General features: G+C 31.0%; 3 protein-coding genes across 5 annotated transcripts in view; all 3 read left to right on the forward strand.

The window, feature by feature from the left end:
• Positions 1 to 3,981, forward strand: part of LOC101499929 (uncharacterized) — a 5,055-nt gene extending 1,074 nt beyond the window's left edge. The window contains exons 2-11 of the mRNA XM_004508988.4: positions 1 to 379; positions 464 to 650; positions 1,192 to 1,325; positions 1,437 to 1,549; positions 1,665 to 1,788; positions 2,609 to 2,758; positions 2,888 to 3,043; positions 3,457 to 3,536; positions 3,656 to 3,705; positions 3,788 to 3,981. Of these exons, the coding sequence (XP_004509045.1) occupies positions 1 to 379; positions 464 to 650; positions 1,192 to 1,325; positions 1,437 to 1,549; positions 1,665 to 1,788; positions 2,609 to 2,758; positions 2,888 to 3,043; positions 3,457 to 3,536; positions 3,656 to 3,705; positions 3,788 to 3,927 (1,513 nt within the window). The 3' untranslated portion in view covers positions 3,928 to 3,981. The remainder of the gene's footprint in view (positions 380 to 463; positions 651 to 1,191; positions 1,326 to 1,436; positions 1,550 to 1,664; positions 1,789 to 2,608; positions 2,759 to 2,887; positions 3,044 to 3,456; positions 3,537 to 3,655; positions 3,706 to 3,787) is intronic.
• A 3,907-nt stretch (positions 3,982 to 7,888) lies between these two features.
• Positions 7,889 to 13,634, forward strand: LOC101500271 (protein CROWDED NUCLEI 4). 2 transcript variants are annotated; one of them, XM_073370754.1, is made up of 9 exons: positions 7,889 to 8,305; positions 9,299 to 9,508; positions 9,620 to 9,873; positions 10,021 to 10,291; positions 10,396 to 10,479; positions 10,575 to 12,433; positions 12,560 to 12,897; positions 13,025 to 13,147; positions 13,250 to 13,634. In XM_073370754.1, the coding sequence occupies exons 1-8, from the start codon at positions 8,120 to 8,122 to the stop codon at positions 13,087 to 13,089; spliced, it is 3,267 nt and encodes a 1,088-aa protein (XP_073226855.1). In that variant the 5' UTR covers positions 7,889 to 8,119; the 3' UTR covers positions 13,090 to 13,147; positions 13,250 to 13,634. The 2 variants fall into 2 exon arrangements, with proteins under 2 accessions (XP_073226855.1, XP_073226856.1); XM_073370755.1 differs by lacking the exons at positions 7,889 to 8,305; positions 9,299 to 9,508 and having other exon boundaries at positions 9,626 to 9,873; positions 9,984 to 10,291.
• Positions 13,635 to 16,309: 2,675 nt separating this feature from the next.
• Positions 16,310 to 17,624, forward strand: LOC101500586 (transcription factor RAX3). 2 transcript variants are annotated; one of them, XM_004508990.4, is made up of 3 exons: positions 16,310 to 16,616; positions 16,736 to 16,868; positions 17,028 to 17,624. In XM_004508990.4, the coding sequence occupies exons 1-3, from the start codon at positions 16,481 to 16,483 to the stop codon at positions 17,602 to 17,604; spliced, it is 846 nt and encodes a 281-aa protein (XP_004509047.1). In that variant the 5' UTR covers positions 16,310 to 16,480; the 3' UTR covers positions 17,605 to 17,624. The 2 variants fall into 2 exon arrangements, with proteins under 2 accessions (XP_004509047.1, XP_004509048.1); XM_004508991.4 differs by having other exon boundaries at positions 16,311 to 16,616; positions 16,739 to 16,868.
• Positions 17,625 to 18,933: the final 1,309 nt, after the last annotated feature.

The following is an 18,933-nucleotide window of genomic DNA, read 5'->3' on the forward strand; positions in this document are numbered from 1 at the left end:
GTTCAGCAGAACACTTGTTGTTCTCACTCTCACCGTTATCGCCCTTTCTTATTCACGCCAGCCGTTAGCGTTACAACACTCCCCGCGATTATTTGCTAAATTCGCATCTTCAACCACTTCCTCCTCATCCTCTCCGCAATTCGATTATCACTACGAAACCAGATTCTTCCAGCAGCAACTCGACCACTTCAGCTTTTCGGATCTCCCCACCTTCCCTCAGCGCTACCTTATCAACACCGACCACTGGCTGGGTCCCCAACACTCCGGTCCCATTTTCTTCTACTGCGGCAACGAAGGAGACATTGTTTGGTTCGCTCAAAACACCGGTTTCTTATGGGAACTCGCGCCTTCGTTTGGAGCCATGATCGTTTTCCCCGAAGTAAGCGTTTTTCTCTCTGTGTGAGTCTTCTGTTACAACTTGAAAACTGAAAATTATGTTAACTGCTTTGGTTTCTATATGTAGCACCGATACTATGGTGAGTCTGTGCCTTATGGAAGTAAAGATGAAGCATATAAGAATGCTACCACTTTATCATTTCTTACGGCTGAGCAAGCTCTCGCTGATTTCTCTGTTCTTCTCACCGATCTAAAGCGAAATTATTCTGCAATTGATTGCCCTGTTGTCTTGTTTGGAGGATCCTACGGTGGAAGTAAGACACTCTTTTGCTTGTTTATACTCATTACTACTCAATTGTCTCTTATAAAAATGACCAGATAAAATATTTATTTATTTTTTGTTCGAAAATGTTATGTGTCTATGATCAAAATGATGCTGTAATACAACTTTAAATAATAAAACAAAAATTTCATATACAAACATGCTAATATAATAGTTTTGAATTGATAATGGGAATGCTATGTAGCACAAAGACTTCATATTGAAGGTGTTTCTGATGTTTGAGATATGTTGGTGTCAGGCATGGAGACACTGGTTGCATTTAATCGTTTCTATTTTTTAATATTATTGGTGTCTATATATTAGAATCCATGTCAGTGTTTGTGTGTGTGTCTGCTTCATATGTGAAATGTTCATAAGAGCCTGAATTTTTTTATGTGGTTAATACTTAATATGAGGTGCTGGTACAAAGAGAGAAGTTTATACGGCGTTATGTCTTTAATTTGATGACAATTTGGTCACTATTATGCTGATTTGGTTTTGTTGGTTTTATCTCTGAACATCATCTGAAACAGTGTTAGCAGCATGGATGAGACTCAAGTATCCTCATATTGCTGTTGGAGCACTGGCATCTTCAGCTCCAATTCTTCAGTTTGAAAACATTGTGCCACCCAAAACTTTCTATGACATAGTTTCCAATGATTTTAAGGTAAGTTAGTCAATGACATTATTGCCGTCGGACATTGTTCTGTGGTATTTGTTCATGCTATAAATATAAATTAGAGTGCTAATGATTTTACTCTCTTGTTTGTATCAATAGCGTGAAAGTTCCACTTGCTTTAACTATATCAAACAGTCATGGGATGAAATAGCATCTAAGGGTCAAACAAGCAATGGCCTTGAACTTCTAACCAAAACTTTCAAATTTTGTCAGTAAGCCATTTTTTTCTAAGGAATGTATGTTTATTTCTGAATTACATGATTGTGAATGTTAAATATCTATATTTTTGTTATTTCTATTGTGTTGATTTAGTTAAACTGCTTGAAGGATATTAAATAGGACAGACGATCTATTGGATTGGTTGGAGTCTGCATATAGTTATTTGGCAATGGTTAATTACCCTTACCCTTCTGAGTTTATGATGCCTTTGCCTGGATATCCTATCAAGGAGGTTAGTTTGATTTCATAACATATAATATGGTATTTTTTTCCCTAGATCAGGTCCACTATTAATTATCTTATCATCACAATTTTCCTGACTGAATTTTATGATGCTACTGGGAAATTGACTTGACTAGTGGATGTTTATAGTAATATGTTTGGTTTCATAGCTAGGTTGAAGGAATTAGTTTGTGTTATTAACCTAAGCGTGGGATCGAGTCACAGGTCCAGACGCGGTAGAATCTTTCTTTCGACCTTTGGTGGAAGCAAACTTGTCCTTGACGCTGACGGAGCCCTCCAAGATTAACACAGATTTTCTTAAAAGTATTTCTTTATCAGTCTACCTTTTAAGAGGCTCGAGATAATGAAGTGATTCTAATCACGCAACTAATGAGTAATGATTAGTATTTTTTATGCAGAATCTTATCAAGATAATGTAATTAAAATCAAAGCTACTTGTGGTAAGGATTCTGTTATGCAGAATCTTACCAAGATATTTTTGGTGAAAATCTTATCAAGATAAACAAAACTATTACTGGTAATGATTCTGTAATGCAAAAACTTATCAAGAGATAAAGAAACTTTAAATTCAAATTTTAAAGGGATAAAGTAATCCTCATCAGCAAATCCTAATTAATATAAATTTAAAAGGATGAAATAATCCTAAGCATTAATTCAAATTTAAGCTGTTTTCTTCTTCTTTCTCTGGTGCTAGTCCCATATCAGTTTTTTTGCAACAAATCCCATATCAGTTTGTTTCCTATTATAAGCCCCGAAGGAACCTGACTATCTTTGCAAGTCAATATCATTATACATATATTCTTGTACAGGTTTGCAGAAGGATAGATGGAGGTCCTGATGGGACTAGTATTCTGGAGCGCATATATGAAGGAGTGAATGTCTACTACAATTATACCGGAGAAGCTAAATGTTTTGAACTGGATGATGATCCTCATGGCCTGGATGGTTGGAACTGGCAGGTTTAAAATAACTATATGTTGTTTTTTCCTTATTTGCTGGATGAATATTTATGCCCTATAGTATAAAATGCCTTGACCTATATGTTCTTATATTAATTTTTGGTTCATCCCACCCGGTTCATGGTGTAGGCATGTACTGAAATGGTTATGCCAATGTCTAGCAGCCAGGAGTCCAGCATGTTTCCACCATATGAGTTTAATTACTTGTCTTTCGAGGAAGAATGCTTCAAGAATTTTGGAGTGAAGCCAAGGCCAAAATGGATTACAACAGAATTTGGAGGGCATGTAAGGGAAAATTTACATTTGAATCTTACTTCCATTTCCATTGTTTTCAATACTAAAAAAGATTCATCGTTAATTATTTGATTTTCTGGTTGTTGCATGATCCTCCCCTGCCCCCAATGCTGTTACTTTGGTCAATTTTACATGTTTAATAAACTGAACCAATGTATTCTTTTAGTAAATGTGTGAAACATGTTATTAATTTATACATGTGGTGAAATAGCTATTTAATTATTTTTCTAGTGGTGAAATCATGGACGAATGGATTATCAATATGACTTGAAATGATCATTTGAGTGAGTGAGTAAAAGAGAAAAAAGTATAATGTTATGGATTATGGTTTTGCATGGCCAAGTAATTCTTGTTTCAGCAGTTGAAGTTATGTAGTAATTTCTATAAATATGTAATATATGCAGAATATCCATGCCGCCTTGAAGAAATTTGGAAGCAATATAATTTTCTCAAATGGCCTGTTGGATCCATGGAGTGGGGGCAGGTGATATAATATTTTATTATTCATATATATTGGTTATTATGTTTTATTTATTTTTCCAACTAGTGATAATCTTTGACAATTCATGTCAAAAACTTTTATTTTTATTGTTTCTGCTGCAGTGTTTTGCAGAATATTTCTGAAAGTATTGTTTCTTTGGTTACCCAAGAAGGTAAAGCATTTGATTATTTTGAATTTGTTACTTGTCTGCTGCATGGATTCTATATTGATTTTTTTTATCTTGTTATTCTCAGGTGCACACCACTTAGATTTACGTGCTTCAACTGAAAATGATCCTGATTGGTTGATAGAGCAAAGGGCCACTGAGATCAAGTTAATTGAAGGGTGGATCAATGAATATTACCAGAAAAATGAAGCTGTTTTTGATATGTAACGTAAACTATTTTAGCCTGAACAATTATTATGAAGTTAAAATCTCAGTTATTTACATCGCGCCAGAATACTATATTTTAGTTAAAAATTAGAATGTGAAATTAAAACTGTTAGATTTTAAAATAGGAGAGTTGATTTCGTGATTGATAAAAATAGAGTATTAAAAGTTCAATTAAGTCAATTAATTTTAAATTAATTGTTTTTATAAAATTGAGTTTAGTTAAAAGTAAGTTGAATGTAAAGTAATTTATGTTTTGGTAAATATTCAGGTAAAATTTATTTCAAAATAAAAATAAATTTAGATACAAGTAAATTGAACAATAAATTTCATTGTAAAAATCATATTTGAACTCAAAATCTACAAATTCTAACTTCAATTTAAAATTAATTCTTGAGGCAAAATAAATTCTATTTGACATCATTTCATAGATGTTAAAATTAACTTTACACCTCTAGTATTTATTTTGGATTCTAATAAAGTGGAATCAAACGTTCACTTATAATTAAATAGATTTATTATGTTAGGTTATTTGCAAATTCAATATTTTTAGTTATAAAGTTAAAAATATGTATTGTTTTTAGATTGTTTCATCTCAATCTATTAATTCACAAAGTCTTAAATGTGTGAATATATAATACCCTTAACAATAAGGAATTTGAATTCTAGAATATTGGATGGTGGAAACAGGATCGCTATGAGGTTGTAGTATGATCTACTTTAAAAATATTAGATTTAAATTTGATACATTACAAAAAAAAAATGTATTCATGAGATAGAACTTTCAAAAAGAAAAAAAAAGGAACGTATATATACACAAATTCATTATTTTGAAGTGACAATATACTTGCAGATTCAATGATTAATGTTGAAAATAATTTTTTCTATTATAATTCTGATAAATATATTATTCTTTTATATTTGTATCTATAATTTTTTAATTTTTTTGCCTCTATCATGTGATAGATATCAATGGTGATGCAACATGTTAGTGTGACATGGCATCTATGGTGTCTCATCAATGTCATTTGTCACCGTAATCAAATATAATGTTGACATTGTCATCTTACATAGAAAGGACGACAAGTACTTTGTTTGCATGATCATCTTTCTTAAATGGAAAATTGACAGACTAAAAAGGAAGATATCTAATTTTGCTTGGATGAAAAGAAAGAAAAGAAAGTGTAGTAATTAAACATAGATTTAAATCAAGAAAGATAGATAGATAATATTCTTTATGTTTCATTATAAATGTCTAATTTGAGTTACCTATATTTCTTAAGAAAATAATAAATAATGTTAATTTCAATAATAAAATGGAGTTTTATTCACTAAAACACTAATATTAATAGTAGTGCTCGATTGATAATAATAAACAAAAATGATTTTGAAGAGAAATTATAATTTTTAAAACAAAAAGGACAATTTTTAAACAAAGTCATAATTTTTTTGAATAAAAATGAAATTTTTGGACAAAAACTAATCCAATACTCAACAAAATCCTTACTCTTTCTTTTCGTAAACCAAAGAACATGAATCCTATTAAAAAATGATGACAAAATTTTGTTCCCCATTACATACTTTAGTTTACAAAGAAGTTCAATGACAAGTAGGGTGAAATTATATTATTAAAACTATTTATAGAGAAAAATGATGCATTAACAACACTATTTCAAAGATAAACAAAACAAAATTTCTAATAGTGACAATGGTTTTATCATGGAAACAATCCCTTCGAGTAAAACCCTCATACGACAAGAAATTACAAAATTGAAATCTTTGAGCAAGATTTGCATCCCTCCGTTTCTAAGTATCTTGGATGAGTGATTATAAAAAAAAGTATCTTAGATAAGTAATTTGAATTGTGTTAAATTTCTTCCACGTCGAGATGAAAAACCCAAGCATTTAATATCTCTCACAATCACACTAGCAACATTGAGTTATTAAAAAAATGTTTTTTAAGGTGAAATATTGGGGATCTAATGTGAAGGAAAAAAAAGAGGAGGAGAGAAAGAAGATGAAACCTACTTATGAGAGGATGACTTGTTACAGCCAGTAAATGCAGTCGGTCCACCAATGATGCTAGGGGCACTCTATTACATTATAAACAATTTCTCCATAAAAAAATCTCAAAACTTATTGTATAAATCTGAAATTTATTACTTTTATCTTAAAATAATATTTTAAAAAATTTCATATTAATTTCTTTTAAGTTAAAACATAAATAAATAAATTTTTGCGGAGTAATTTTTATAATGTTCTAAATATTATTTCAAAAAATCATTCAAAATTTTTAAAATTAAAGGACAAATAAATACATTTCATTCTAACAAGGATGAAATTATTCCTATTATAATTTTGTAGGTACTATAAAATCTGATTTTATTAGACACACTAGAAATAAAATTTCATAGGAATATAAAATTTATTTAATTCTATTTTTTTTCCATTTAACCCTAAAAAAATTTAAATTCTAACTTTATATTTAAATGATCTTGAGCAAATTAGATGAAAAATAAACATTATAATATTTATCTTTTAAATTATACTTTAGCTATAAAATTAGATTATATTTCTGGTCTCTTGATTTATTTTGACGATTTAAATTGATTCTTTAATTTTGAAAAAACATCAAATTGATCATTTAAATCATATTTGATTTAGTGATTGAAATTTTGATGAAAAAATAAATAAATAAAGGGGAAGATCAACGTGAAGGAGGCTATTAATCTTTAATGGCACTACCGTGATATGATTATGGATTGAGGATATTATGCAATAATGTTGCTTTGTTTGCTATAAAATTTGCAATAAACTATCACTCTATAATGTTTACTATTATTTCACCTCTATGTCAGAATATGTAGTCTAAACCCTAAACCGATAAAAGAGTTAAGGGAAGAATTAAATAGACATTTTTAAATTATTTGTTTTGACGATCACTTTTAAAGCTAACATGTTTTTTTAGAGTTTTCGATATTTTTGTTAATATTTAAATAAATTTTTTTATCAAACAATTCATTTATCAATCCGACGATGTGATGATTAAGTGGAATTTATTAGGTCTTTTCGAGGTGGTTTTAAGTTTTTGTTTTCCAATTATTGGTCTTTAACTTTTTTGATTATATGATACATTGAAAAAACTATTTTGAACAAAATTTAAGGAGTTGACTCATAACTTATAAGGATATAGATTAAACTCTTGTTTTCAACGTGAATACTTTATTGGTGAGTAATAGATAAATATTGAAATACTCTTTAAAATTTGAAGCTCGCCATAACCTAGTAGAGTTGAACATCGATTAGGTATAAGTGGACTCATACCTATTTTTACTAAATCATCTAAAATGGAGCCTACAGTTTACATATTAAATTCAACTAATTTTTGCATCGGTTTAAGTAAGTTTTCGGTTAGTGCATATTTGTGGGTCATAGAAGTGGGTTGGGTGAGATAATGCACTTTTTATTTAGTTATTAAAATATAACGAACTTTCAATATTTTTATCAATATTTAAATAAGTTTTTATCAAACAATTCATTTATCAATTAGATAATGTTATAATTAAGTGAAACCGAAAAACTCATCATAAAAATATATAAATTTTTATATCTATATTTTAAGTGGAACAGTCAAATTTAAATAACATTCATCTATTTTTTTCACTCATAAATAATCAATCAAACCATATATACTCACATTTACGAATACATATCACCCACTACAATCTATTCACGTATCAAATTAACTGATTTGAGCCGACTCACATTCGACCAAATTACGTGGTTTTGCTCGCTTGAACCCTAGTGAATCCTTATTTTATTTTATACGAACTAAACAAATTTTGAACCTGGTAGCCGCCTCAGTTCGAATTAGTGTAAAAAAAAAAGAGCCCGTAAGAATCGACTTTTTTTTTTCCTTCCATAAAAAAATTCATAAAGACGAAACGAGGTCGTCACGTCGTACATTGAGGAAAGAAAAGTGGCGAGCTTTATACGGTGTGAGTAAGTAGTAAATTCCGTTTCTTTCATCTTTCAAACCGCACTTATTATTCCAAAAAATAAAAAGCAAAGAGAAAAGAAAAGAACAGCGTGAGAACAGAAACAGTAGAAAGAAGCGTTTCCAAGAAGCTAAGCAACGTACTTAGTTTCGAAGCCAAACGCTAAAAGTTAAGGCGAATTGCGTCTGGAGTCGGCGATGGAGATTTCGACTCCTAGCGCTTCCAAGCATCTTTCCATCACGCCAAATTCTAGGGTTTTGAGAAGCCCTCTCACTGATGAACAGATCTGGAAGCGCCTCAGGGATGCTGGCTTTGATGAAGAATCGATTAAGCACAAAGATAAGGCTGCGCTTGTAGCTTACATCGCTAAGCTTGAAGCTGAGGTTCGTAAATTTCTTCTATGCCTTTCTTTTTTACTGTATAATTTTTCTGATTTGAGAGTTTGAGTTAATTGTGTTGGGGAAACTGTTAATTGAAAGATGAAAAACAAATATCAGAAATAGGGTTTATTAGGCTGTAAATTTGTTTAACTAGCTTGGTGATCTTTTATTTTATGTTTGGTGATTTTATATTGAGGGACTTTTCGACATTGTTTGTGGTTGGATAATTGAAGTGATTATTCATTAATAATATTTTGAGATGGCTTTTGAATTAATGAGTGCTTTGTAAGATGTAGTATTATTGATGGCTCGTTTGAGATGATTTAGTTGATACTACTACATAGACGAACGATCCCGTGCCCTATTCCTTATAGGTAATTGGTAGTGATTAGCATACAGTAATGTTATGATTGAATAAAAAGCTAAACTCATTGTATGAAACTTTAGAGTATTGATGGGAACTTGTGGATCAGCAGCCATTTGTCTTTTTATAGAATGCTTTGAATTGTCTGTTTTAACTTTTAAGTTGTCTTTTAGTTTTATAAAGTTCCAATCTTTAAGTTTGGTTGTCCACTAATATTACTTGTTTTATAGTTAACTTACAATTCATGCGATAAGTTAAGATTCATTCTGTTCAAGTAGATATGCACAGTGATTCTTGTTGATTCGCCTTAATTTTGTTTTAAATCAATATATGACTCACATGTACCCTAAGAATGACCATGCTTTAGTTTTTGTGGTCAGTTCACTTGCAAAGTCAATTGAGTTAATACTTGGTACTGAATTTGCTAGAATCGTAAAATTGTTTGTTATGGTTCAAAACTAATCATTTCCCCCCAACCAATCAAGTTGGATTTAAGTGAATACTCTGTGCAAGGTTTATAAGGTATTTCAATTTTATACGATACATGATAACAATACCTGTTATTGGTGCTGGAAAAATTTATTTTTCCTTTCTTGCTTTTACTTCGTTTCTGACCTGTACATTTTATGTAGATATATGATCTTCAGCACCACATGGGCCTTCTCATATTGGAGAGAAAGGAATTGGCTTCCAAGTATGAACAAGTTAAAGCCTTGGTTGAATCATCTGAGCTAATGCATAACCATGATTCATCCATGAATAAATCTGCATTAGCTGAATCAAGAAAACGGGAAGAATGTTTGAAAAAGACAATAGACGTCAAAGATGCATGCATAGGAAGTGTAAGCTTCTTGAATAGTCTCCCCTTGCAAAACCATATATTCTATTTTTTCCATCCCAAATGTTTTTTTTTACTCAAACTTTGTGATAGCATTTTTTATTGCTTTTTGTAGCTTGAGAAGGCCTTGCATGAGATGCGTACGGAATGTGCTGAAACAAAGGTTGCAGCTGATAGTAAATTCACTGAAGCACACCAATTGATAGAAGAAGCACATAAAAAGTTTACGGAGGCTGAAACCAAAGTGTGTGCAGCAGAATCTTTGCAAGCAGATGCCAATCGATATAATAGTGTTGCAGAAAGGAAGCTTCGGGATGTTGAAGCGCGTGAAGATAACCTCAGGCGGCAAATCATATCTTTCAAGTCGGAGTAAGTTATTGGTATAATATAATTAATCAGTGAATTTATGTGATCTTGAGAAAGTGGGTGATCTTAATCCACCTGTAATAATATAAAATTTGAATAATTGATTTCTTCAGAAAGCATGTTGATTTCTCTCTTTCCGCTCTCTCACAGTTGTGATGAAAAAGATAAGGAGATGAATCTTGAGAGGCAATCCCTCTCTGAAAGGCAAAAGGTTTTGCAACAAGAACAAGAAAGGTTACTTCAATCAAAATCTTTGCTTAACCAGAGAGAGGATCATCTTTTTAGTAGATCTCAGGAACTAAATCGTCTTCAAAAAGAGTTGGAGGACACAAAGTTGAAAACTGAAAAGGACAATGAAGCCCTCCATGACAAGCAAACCAGCCTAAAACTACTGGAGGCCACCCTACTACAACAAGAGGAGGTTTGTATTTGAAAATTCTCAGCTGGGTCAAGTTAAAACTGATATTAAGTAGTATATAATTTCTCTGTCTTGTTCAACTGTGGATATGTGTTGTGTGTAAACAGGCACTCACTAAATGGAAAACTGAACTAAACAAGAAAGAGCAAGAGTTGCTTGAATTTGAAGTGAAACTTTCTACTAGAGAATCTGTATGTTCTCTTCATATGGTCAATGGTTCATTTTAATTTCGTAGACTTTCTCTGTCTCATTATATTCTTTTAATTTTGTTGGATGGAAAATGTAGGATGAAACTCAGAAGATTATAGCTGATCAGGAAGCTGCATTGAGAACAAGAAAACATGATTTGGAAGTTGAGCTACAAATGCAACGCAAATTAGTTGAAAATGAAATTGAGACAAAGAGACGGGCTTGGGAATTGAAGGAGGTTGATCTTAAACAACGAGAGGACCAAATCCTGGAAAGTGAGCATGAGTTAGAAGTTCTGTCAAGATCACTGAGCGAGAAGGAGAAAGACTTGGTGGAATTGTCAACTGCTCTTAAAGAAAAAGATGAAAGTCTTAGAGTTGCTGAAAATGAATTTGAGTTAAACAAAAACCTTTTGCTAAAGGAGAAAGATGATATTGAACAAGCCAAGCGAGATCTGCAGGAGTCTTTGGCATCTTTGGAAAATGAAATAAGACAAGTTGATAACGCAAAGGAGAGATTGGAGGTCATCCAAAGTGAAACAGGCGACTTGTCAATTTTTGAAGTGAGACTAAAGGAAGAGATAGATCTTGTGCGATCTCAGAATTTGGAGCTTTTGGCTGAGGCTGATAAGTTGAAAGCTGAGAAGGCCAAGTTTGAAGCTGAGTGGGAGCTTCTTGACGAAAAAAAAGAAGAGTTGCGGAAAGAAGCAGAATATATTGAAAATGAAAGGAAGGCTGTTTCCACTTTTATTAAGAATGAGCGCGAAAAGCTAAGAGAAGAAAAAGAAATTTTGCGTAAACAGTACACTCGTGACTTGGGGTCACTTGCCAGTGAACGGGAAAGTTTCATGAAGAAGATGGCACATGAACATGCTGAGTGGTTTGGCAAGATGCAGCAGGAGCGAGCAGATTTTCAGCGGGATATTGAGATGCAAAAAAAGGAGCTGAATAACCTTATTGAGAAGAGACGGGAAGAAGTGGAAAGTTATTTGAAGGAAAGAGAAAAGGCTTTTGAGGAAGAGAAGAACAGGGAGCTACAATATATTGATGCTCTAAAGGAGAAAGCAGCAAAAGAATTGGAACAAGTTTCCTTAGAGATGAAAAGGCTTCAAACTGAGCGGACTGAGATAAATTTGGATCGTGAACAGAGAAATAAAGAATGGGCTGAACTAACTGATTGTATTAAAGAACTTGAGGTTCAAAGGGATAAACTACAAAAACAGAGAGAACTGTTGCATGCTGATAGAATTGAAATTTATTCTCAGACTGAAGAATTGAAAAAGTTAGAAGATTCGAAAGTTGTCTATGATGAAATTGCTATTGTTGAAATGCTTAAATCCGATATGGAGTATAACCAACAGAAAATATCTGCAAGGAAAAATTTAAAGCATCAGGCTCTTACACAAGATGGTCGTCTCAGTTCCTGCAAGGGAATGAATGCTGATAGCATCAGTAATGGATTTGATACTCCATTAGTGCAGAAGTCATCAGGTGTTTCTCCTCGTAATGATGCTCGTTTCTCATGGATAAAACGTTGCACAGAACTGATATTCCGAAATTCTCCTGATACACAACTCATGAAAAAAGAAAATTTGCCTCTGGTTTCTGATACAAATACAGATAGCAACGGGCAAAAGCACTTGGAAAATGATCAACCACTTGGTGGTTTTAGCAATGAACAGCAAATGGGATTTTCTTTTGGAGAACCAAAAGTAATTGTTGAAGTACCCTCTCTAGATGAAAATGCTAGCAGAACAAGTGAGTTTGAATCTGTGACTAAAGATGTGAATCGAAAAACTACCTTTTCAGATGAGCGTCATGTGGGTAGAGGGAAAAGAGGCAGGGGGAATTTGATTACTAAAGTTGGTGATCCACTTGAAGATCTGGTGCAGAATAAGAAACCAAGAGCAGAAGAACGAATGGCCAACATTCCTTTGGACCAGGGCACTACCTGCTGGTACAATTTTGTTGTGAAACAATTTATTTTTTTAGCATATAAGTAGTTGTACATATCAATATATTATTCATAAGTAGTCTAGGTGCACTATGGACTCATGAGATTATTTCTTGATTTTGTTTTCAGTGTGCTTTCAACCTCGTCAGAGATCCAGCAGGTTTCCATGCCTTCAAACCAAACACAAGGGAAAATTGAAGAAACTCGTGTAGTAATGGTTGACAAGGTTATTCATGTTTCAGAAGTGACTTCTGAGAAAGTTGACGCTCTCATCATTCCCAATCAAGAATCAGGAGATAATTTGCAGAGTTCTACGTTGGGAGTGGGTCAATATCATCTTCATGGAGAAACAATTGATCAGCCAAATTCTAAAACTAGATCCGAAGAAATTTTGCCTCGTGGTTCTAGTATATTGGAAAACACAGAAGGAATATGCAAAGAAAACAATGAATGTGTTTCTGAATACAGTTAGGTATTCACAATATCTTTTGCTTCTATTTACTATAATTTTTTTTTCTAGGCTAGGTATTCTCAATTTAAATTGTTTTCTTTGGTTTATTTTTCTGCTTAAACTCTGCTTAAATCTTAATACAGATAATGTTTGGCTCTGTACAGGGACTATGGACGTGGGCATTGGTACTGAAAAATTAGTTGGTTAAGACATTAAATATATATTAGGAGTGTGCGAGGTGTGTCAATACTAAATAATGGCTAGCTGTAAATTCCTCTAAGCTTTATCTCCCAATCAATTTTTACTTAGATAATGTTGCATTTTGAAATATAACGTGTTGATTGGATTAATTTCTTCTTGCAATGCAGGTGGTCATTTGTTGGAGTGTTGGAGCTGGTTATGTATAGATAATAGGTGATGTTTGCTTTGTATATACACCTCATTGATGCAGTTGCAAATTGCAATTAGGATGAGGGTAGATATAATGTTTCATGAAATCAGAATGGTTCTTACTTCAAAAAAATGAAGAAAGATAGTTTTCTAGATGCAACATATTGGTTTTCTGACTAGATGAGTTCTTCTGCCATGGTTTTGTTGTTTTCAAAACCAGATTTGTTTGACACAGTGCTTGTTGTCATTGTGTGTGTATACATTGATAGTAATTTTGCGTCTCCGAACACATGGTGATCGGAATCACAAGTGTGTTTGATAGTTTTTGGTCAAAGAATCACAAGTATCTGGAGCTCTTGTTTATGTTTGGCTGGTTCTTAATACTGTGCTAGAGCTGGTTGGATATTTTTATCTTGTTAAAGTCACGAGTCTGTAAGTCTCAAGGTAATTTGAAAAATAAAGTTTTTTTTAAGGGAAAAAAATCTTATTCACATATATATAGTAAACTACGCTGTTTTTCTTCTTTCACAAAAACCTTATGCTGTTTGGATCATGTAATTTTTAAACTCTAAATAATAAGTTAGGCATACTTAATTTATAAAAAATATTAGTACTAATAAATAAGTCTGAAATTTAATGATTTCATATTTTTGATTTTCTAGGACAGCTTCGTATTTTTGTTTGAGTGAAAACGATAGTAGATCTCATGGTCAACAATATTCTTCATAAATATAAGTATAAACTAAATTGGCTTGAATTGATATCAATTATCTGTCATCTTAACTGTAAATACGAAGAGTTGTTAAATTAAGCTTTTAAAAAGTTTTATTAATCATTGTTAGATTTATAAGTTATTTTAAGCACTAGTTCATGAAAGACTATCTATTGAAGTGATTTACTAAACAATTTTACTTTTGTTAGTGTATTGTATTTTGGGATTTGGATTAGATGTAGATCCAATTATATATATTTTAATTGTTTGATTAGAATTGAACGATCAAAGATTTTTTTTTTTTCAAAATAGAAAAATTTTAATATCAAAATTTAGATGGTTTGATTTTGATTAAACAGATGAAATGTGTGTTACTGTCTTAAAAATGTTAGGATTTTTATGACTTGAGAGTTGAGTTTAAAAAATAAAAATAAATTAAAAATATTATAAAAAGACACATAAATATCATTTTTCATTGACAAATAAATTAAGAATATTAAAAAGACACATAAATATCATTTTTCCATTGACAAGTAGTATGTATACGCAATACGTTTAATGCTACCATTAGTGTGGACATAATTAAATTTTCATTAGGTCTTAAATTAAAGCATACTTTTTCATGTGTATTTCAAAAAATGTTATATTTGAGACTCTGTCAACCCTATCCTTAACTTTTGACTTGCCCTCTCTATATCCAATTCAAAGGTTTTATTTTTAACTCTAATAATTATAACTAAAGAATGAAGACTTCTTTAGTATCTTAGAAATTATATGTAGAATCAAATAAAGCAAGGTTTCTTTCTCACAAACATTTGCCCCTTCAACACCATTGTTTGCTTGCTGAGACTAGGGCGTTGTCATGCTTACTAATGCAAGAGTAGAGTTTTCTCTATATTTCTTAAAATAAATGAAGATATAGTTATTATAATTTTAAGGTATAAATATTTAATTAATACCATCAATTTTTTGAGAGACCCAAAATTACACATTATAACAAAAAAGTTATTATAATTTTATACGTAATAAAAAAAATACTAAAAAAACATAAAGAAATTAATGAAGTGACATCTTTTCGAAACCAATTGATAAAAATGAGCAAAAGCTAGTATATATATTCCGCACAAAAGACAGACAATTCGTGTCCAAGATCTAACGATAGTTTTCGAATAGTTGCATATTTACTGTAATTGTATCCATAATAGTATAAATAATTGATACAATTTAGTAGAGATATAATTCGTTATATTAGATATGATATTTGTCATTATTCTTCTCTTAATTTTTTTATAGATGGATATGTAAAATATGGTTCTTTGTATTCATCAATAATCAGTTGATCAAATTATCAATAAAACTTATATATTAGTTCTATGTACTTTTCTCTTATCAATGTTTCTAATAAAAGTGATTTTGCTTTTTCAAAAAATAATGAAATTATAATTCGGTAAGACTCAATAAGGTATGCGGTTGGACCTACGAACCGATGGGTCGATGCAACCTGAATTTTGTTCAATTACTTACACAATTTTACTTTTGAAAATAATTCGTGGATGCAGAGCCGGAACACAAAGATCAAACCTGCACCAGGACTCTCCTTAAACGTGCTACTTTTACCACTCGCACACTGAGTTTTTTTTGTAGAGTTTTGTCTTCAATTGCATATAATCAATAACTAATGTAAATATTGCTTTTGGACACTTACCTAGTCACACACCACCTTTCTTTTGGACTTTTTCATTTCTTTAAAATAATCATCTTTTGTTATTCAAATCAAATATATCAATTTTTTTAATAAATTTTTGCTCGTAAATAAAGACGAAAAAATAATGCTATTCATAATTGTTTTGACTCACTTCTATTCATAATTAGTAAAAATAAAGACTACTATTCATAATTTAACAGTAAAATACATGCAATAGTTAATTATGAATGTACCCCAAGTGTCTATGTTCTTCATAATTTTTTAGATCAAATTAATTAAACACATTTAAATATTACATTAATGAACGAAGGATATTTGATAACCAAGATAATTAGAGAAAAAAAAAAACATCTTTAAAACATGTTTTTATAATTTTGATTATTTTGAATCGTCTCACATAATTAATTACCAAATTACAGTAATTTTTTTTGAAACAATAGATGTTATATTAATAATTGCTAGATTTATGTTGAAAGTATGAATTAATTCTAAATAAATTTATCATTCCGCTTCTTAATTTATTATCAAACCAAATTTATATCTCCTCCAAATGATTGTACATTAAAATAAAGCATGGAAAAAATATGGAATTCCTTTTTCAAACTAACCATGTAGTGTTTTCTTTCTTTCTCCAGGCAATTTACCATCTTACTCTATTTTGTCTATATCCTTCTTTCCTTTCCTCCCCTTTATATAATCATTCTCATTAACTTATAATAATTAACATTGGCTTTACTTGAAACTCTCATACCAATTAATACACAGAGAAAAGCATATAGGAAAAATTAAAACATGGGGAGGGCTCCTTGCTGTGACAAAGCCAATGTCAAGAGAGGTCCATGGTCCCCTGAAGAAGACTCCAAACTCAAAGCTTATATCCAACAACATGGCACCGTTGCCAACTGGATAGCCCTGCCCCAAAAAATAGGTATTCTTTGTTCTTATAAAAGAAAAATTATTTTCTAACATATTTCAGAACCCAACATTCTTTATGTTGTTGAAACATTACTTAATTCCTCTTTGGCTGTGCACTTATGTATGGTGTAGTAGATCTCAAAAGGTGTGGGAAAAGTTGTCGTCTTAGATGGCTGAACTATCTCCGTCCAAACCTTAAACATGGGATCTTCTCCGAAGAAGAAGACAACATTATTTGCAGCCTCTATGTCAATATTGGAAGCAGGTAATGAATCTCTCACAGTTTTGTCATTTGTGAAAAAACGCGTAAATGAACTGAAAAGTGTGAATATTTATAAACTATTTTTAGTCTCGATTTCCAAACAAACAACTACCTTTTTGTTTCTTTTTATCCCAAATCCCACTTCCTTTCTCATATATGCAGGTGGTCCGTCATAGCAGCACACTTACCAGGACGAACAGATAATGATATAAAAAACTATTGGAATACAAAGTTAAAGAAGAAGCTCTTAACAAAGCAAAGGAAAGAGCAACAAGCTCAAGCTCGCAAACTTTTCAGCTTAAACCAAGAGATTAAAAGAGAGAGTGGAAATTTGTTATTACCTGTTGAAGTAATCCCCCAAACTCATAATGATTGGCCTATAGAACACTACTCCTTTCCCATACCAATAACAAAGGCTTCTTCCGTTCAAGACAATAACCTCAACAATATACAAACATTATCCATTAAAAATTTGGAAACCAAACTAGAGGAAGTTGAATTTTCTGATAGTAATCAATTGCAGCAAATTAATGTCAACATTAATTCTCAATATCCATGTGACATTTACTTCCCACAAGATCAACTATATTATCCATCAACAGAAAGCATTAATTGGGGAGATATTATGAGTTCTTTGGTTTCTGACATTGAAGGTTGCAACCAAACAATGCCTCAAGAAGATGTTACTTTCGATGAGTCTATGTTCTATGGAATTATGCAATGTTTGCAAACGCAGTAATAAACTTTGCCAAGAGTTCACTTAATTTTGCTTAAGATTTTTTCCCCTTAACATGTTTTGTTTGAAATGATTGTAACATTTTCTTTAGAATAAACCGAGAATTTAGTCCATACACTAATGGTCTCTCGTCAATTTAGTCGTTAAACTATTAAAATCAATAAAATAGTTTTTAATTATTTTTCTATTCATCAAGCTACTGCATCTATTAATTGCATCCGTTAAATGATTATTTCCCTAAATTATAAAAGTACAATAAAATAGTCTCTAATATATTATATAAAACAACAATTTAGTCCCTTAAGCTTTAATTTTTTTTTTGTTAAACACCTATCTCATTTTCGGTGAGTGTTAACCATAAATTCAATCAAATTACAACAAATAATAAATTTAAAAAAAAATAATAATGAAAGCAAGATAATCATACACTCAAAGGAGTTAAGTTGAGTGTTAAACATTTAAATTAAATTAATAAAATATTAGATTACATTAAAGTCGTGAGTAAATTTGGATGGGAGACTAATTTCACTTATGCTTCACATTCTGAAACTCAAATTTATCCCTCATTAATTAGTTTTGTAGAGAAAAAAAAAAAAGAAATAACTAATACATGTATTGATTTGAAGTAGAGGATGCTAGGTGCGATCGAGGACTGGATAATGTTTGATTAATGTGTTCAGTGTTGATTGATTGATTCACTCATCATTTTTAATTCGACATCACAATGTTACCATTTTGAGAAATTGAACTTTGAGAATTTAAATTGGTATTTTTTATGATAGTTTATAAACTATGGTGAAGTATTTTTACACTTTATGGACTACTAATAATCACTTAACGGACGCAATTATCGGACATATTACATTGATGGATGAAAAAAATAGTTTAGGAACCTTTTAATTATTGTTTTAATTATAATTTTGGTATATATATTTTTATCAATTTACAAAATTGGTCATCAATTTTAAAGTCGACAATGTTGGTCTCTCACTCAGATTTTTAAATTAAAAAATAACGATTTGATATATTTTAAATGACGTGACATATAATTGTATGATGTAGAATCATCTAGATGTATTAATTATTCACATGTCGTTGATTAAATTACAAATATGAAAAAATTATGAAGTTGAAAGTTGAGTTTTTACAGTGCTTTATTCTAATTTTGTGGGTTTTATTCATTCTAGAATAATGTATCATATGTCACGTTATTTAAAATATGTCAATCGCATTTTTTAGTTAAAAAACTAAATAAAGAGACAAAAATTGTCGATTCTTAAAATAGAAAAAATAATTTCATAAATATAAGGAATAAAACTATAATTAAACTTT

The sequence above is a fragment of the Cicer arietinum genome, chromosome 7 (genome assembly GCF_000331145.2).
Source record: "Cicer arietinum cultivar CDC Frontier isolate Library 1 chromosome 7, Cicar.CDCFrontier_v2.0, whole genome shotgun sequence".
NCBI classification, from domain to species: domain Eukaryota; kingdom Viridiplantae; phylum Streptophyta; class Magnoliopsida; order Fabales; family Fabaceae; genus Cicer; species Cicer arietinum.

Excerpts from the sequence above, each read along its gene's own strand:
- LOC101500271 (XM_073370754.1), top strand. The coding sequence starts at position 8,120 with ATGGAGATTTCGACTCCTAGCGCTTCCAAGCATCTTTCCATCACGCCA. Across the intron at positions 9,509-9,619 it reads AAGATGCATGCATAGGAAGT|CTTGAGAAGGCCTTGCATGA; the intron begins GTAAGCTTCTTG and ends TGCTTTTTGTAG. Across the intron at positions 12,898-13,024 it reads TGAATGTGTTTCTGAATACA|ATAATGTTTGGCTCTGTACA; the intron begins GTTAGGTATTCA and ends ATCTTAATACAG.
- LOC101500586 (XM_004508990.4), top strand. The coding sequence starts at position 16,481 with ATGGGGAGGGCTCCTTGCTGTGACAAAGCCAATGTCAAGAGAGGTCCA. Across the intron at positions 16,617-16,735 it reads AGCCCTGCCCCAAAAAATAG|TAGATCTCAAAAGGTGTGGG; the intron begins GTATTCTTTGTT and ends TGTATGGTGTAG. Across the intron at positions 16,869-17,027 it reads TATGTCAATATTGGAAGCAG|GTGGTCCGTCATAGCAGCAC; the intron begins GTAATGAATCTC and ends TCATATATGCAG.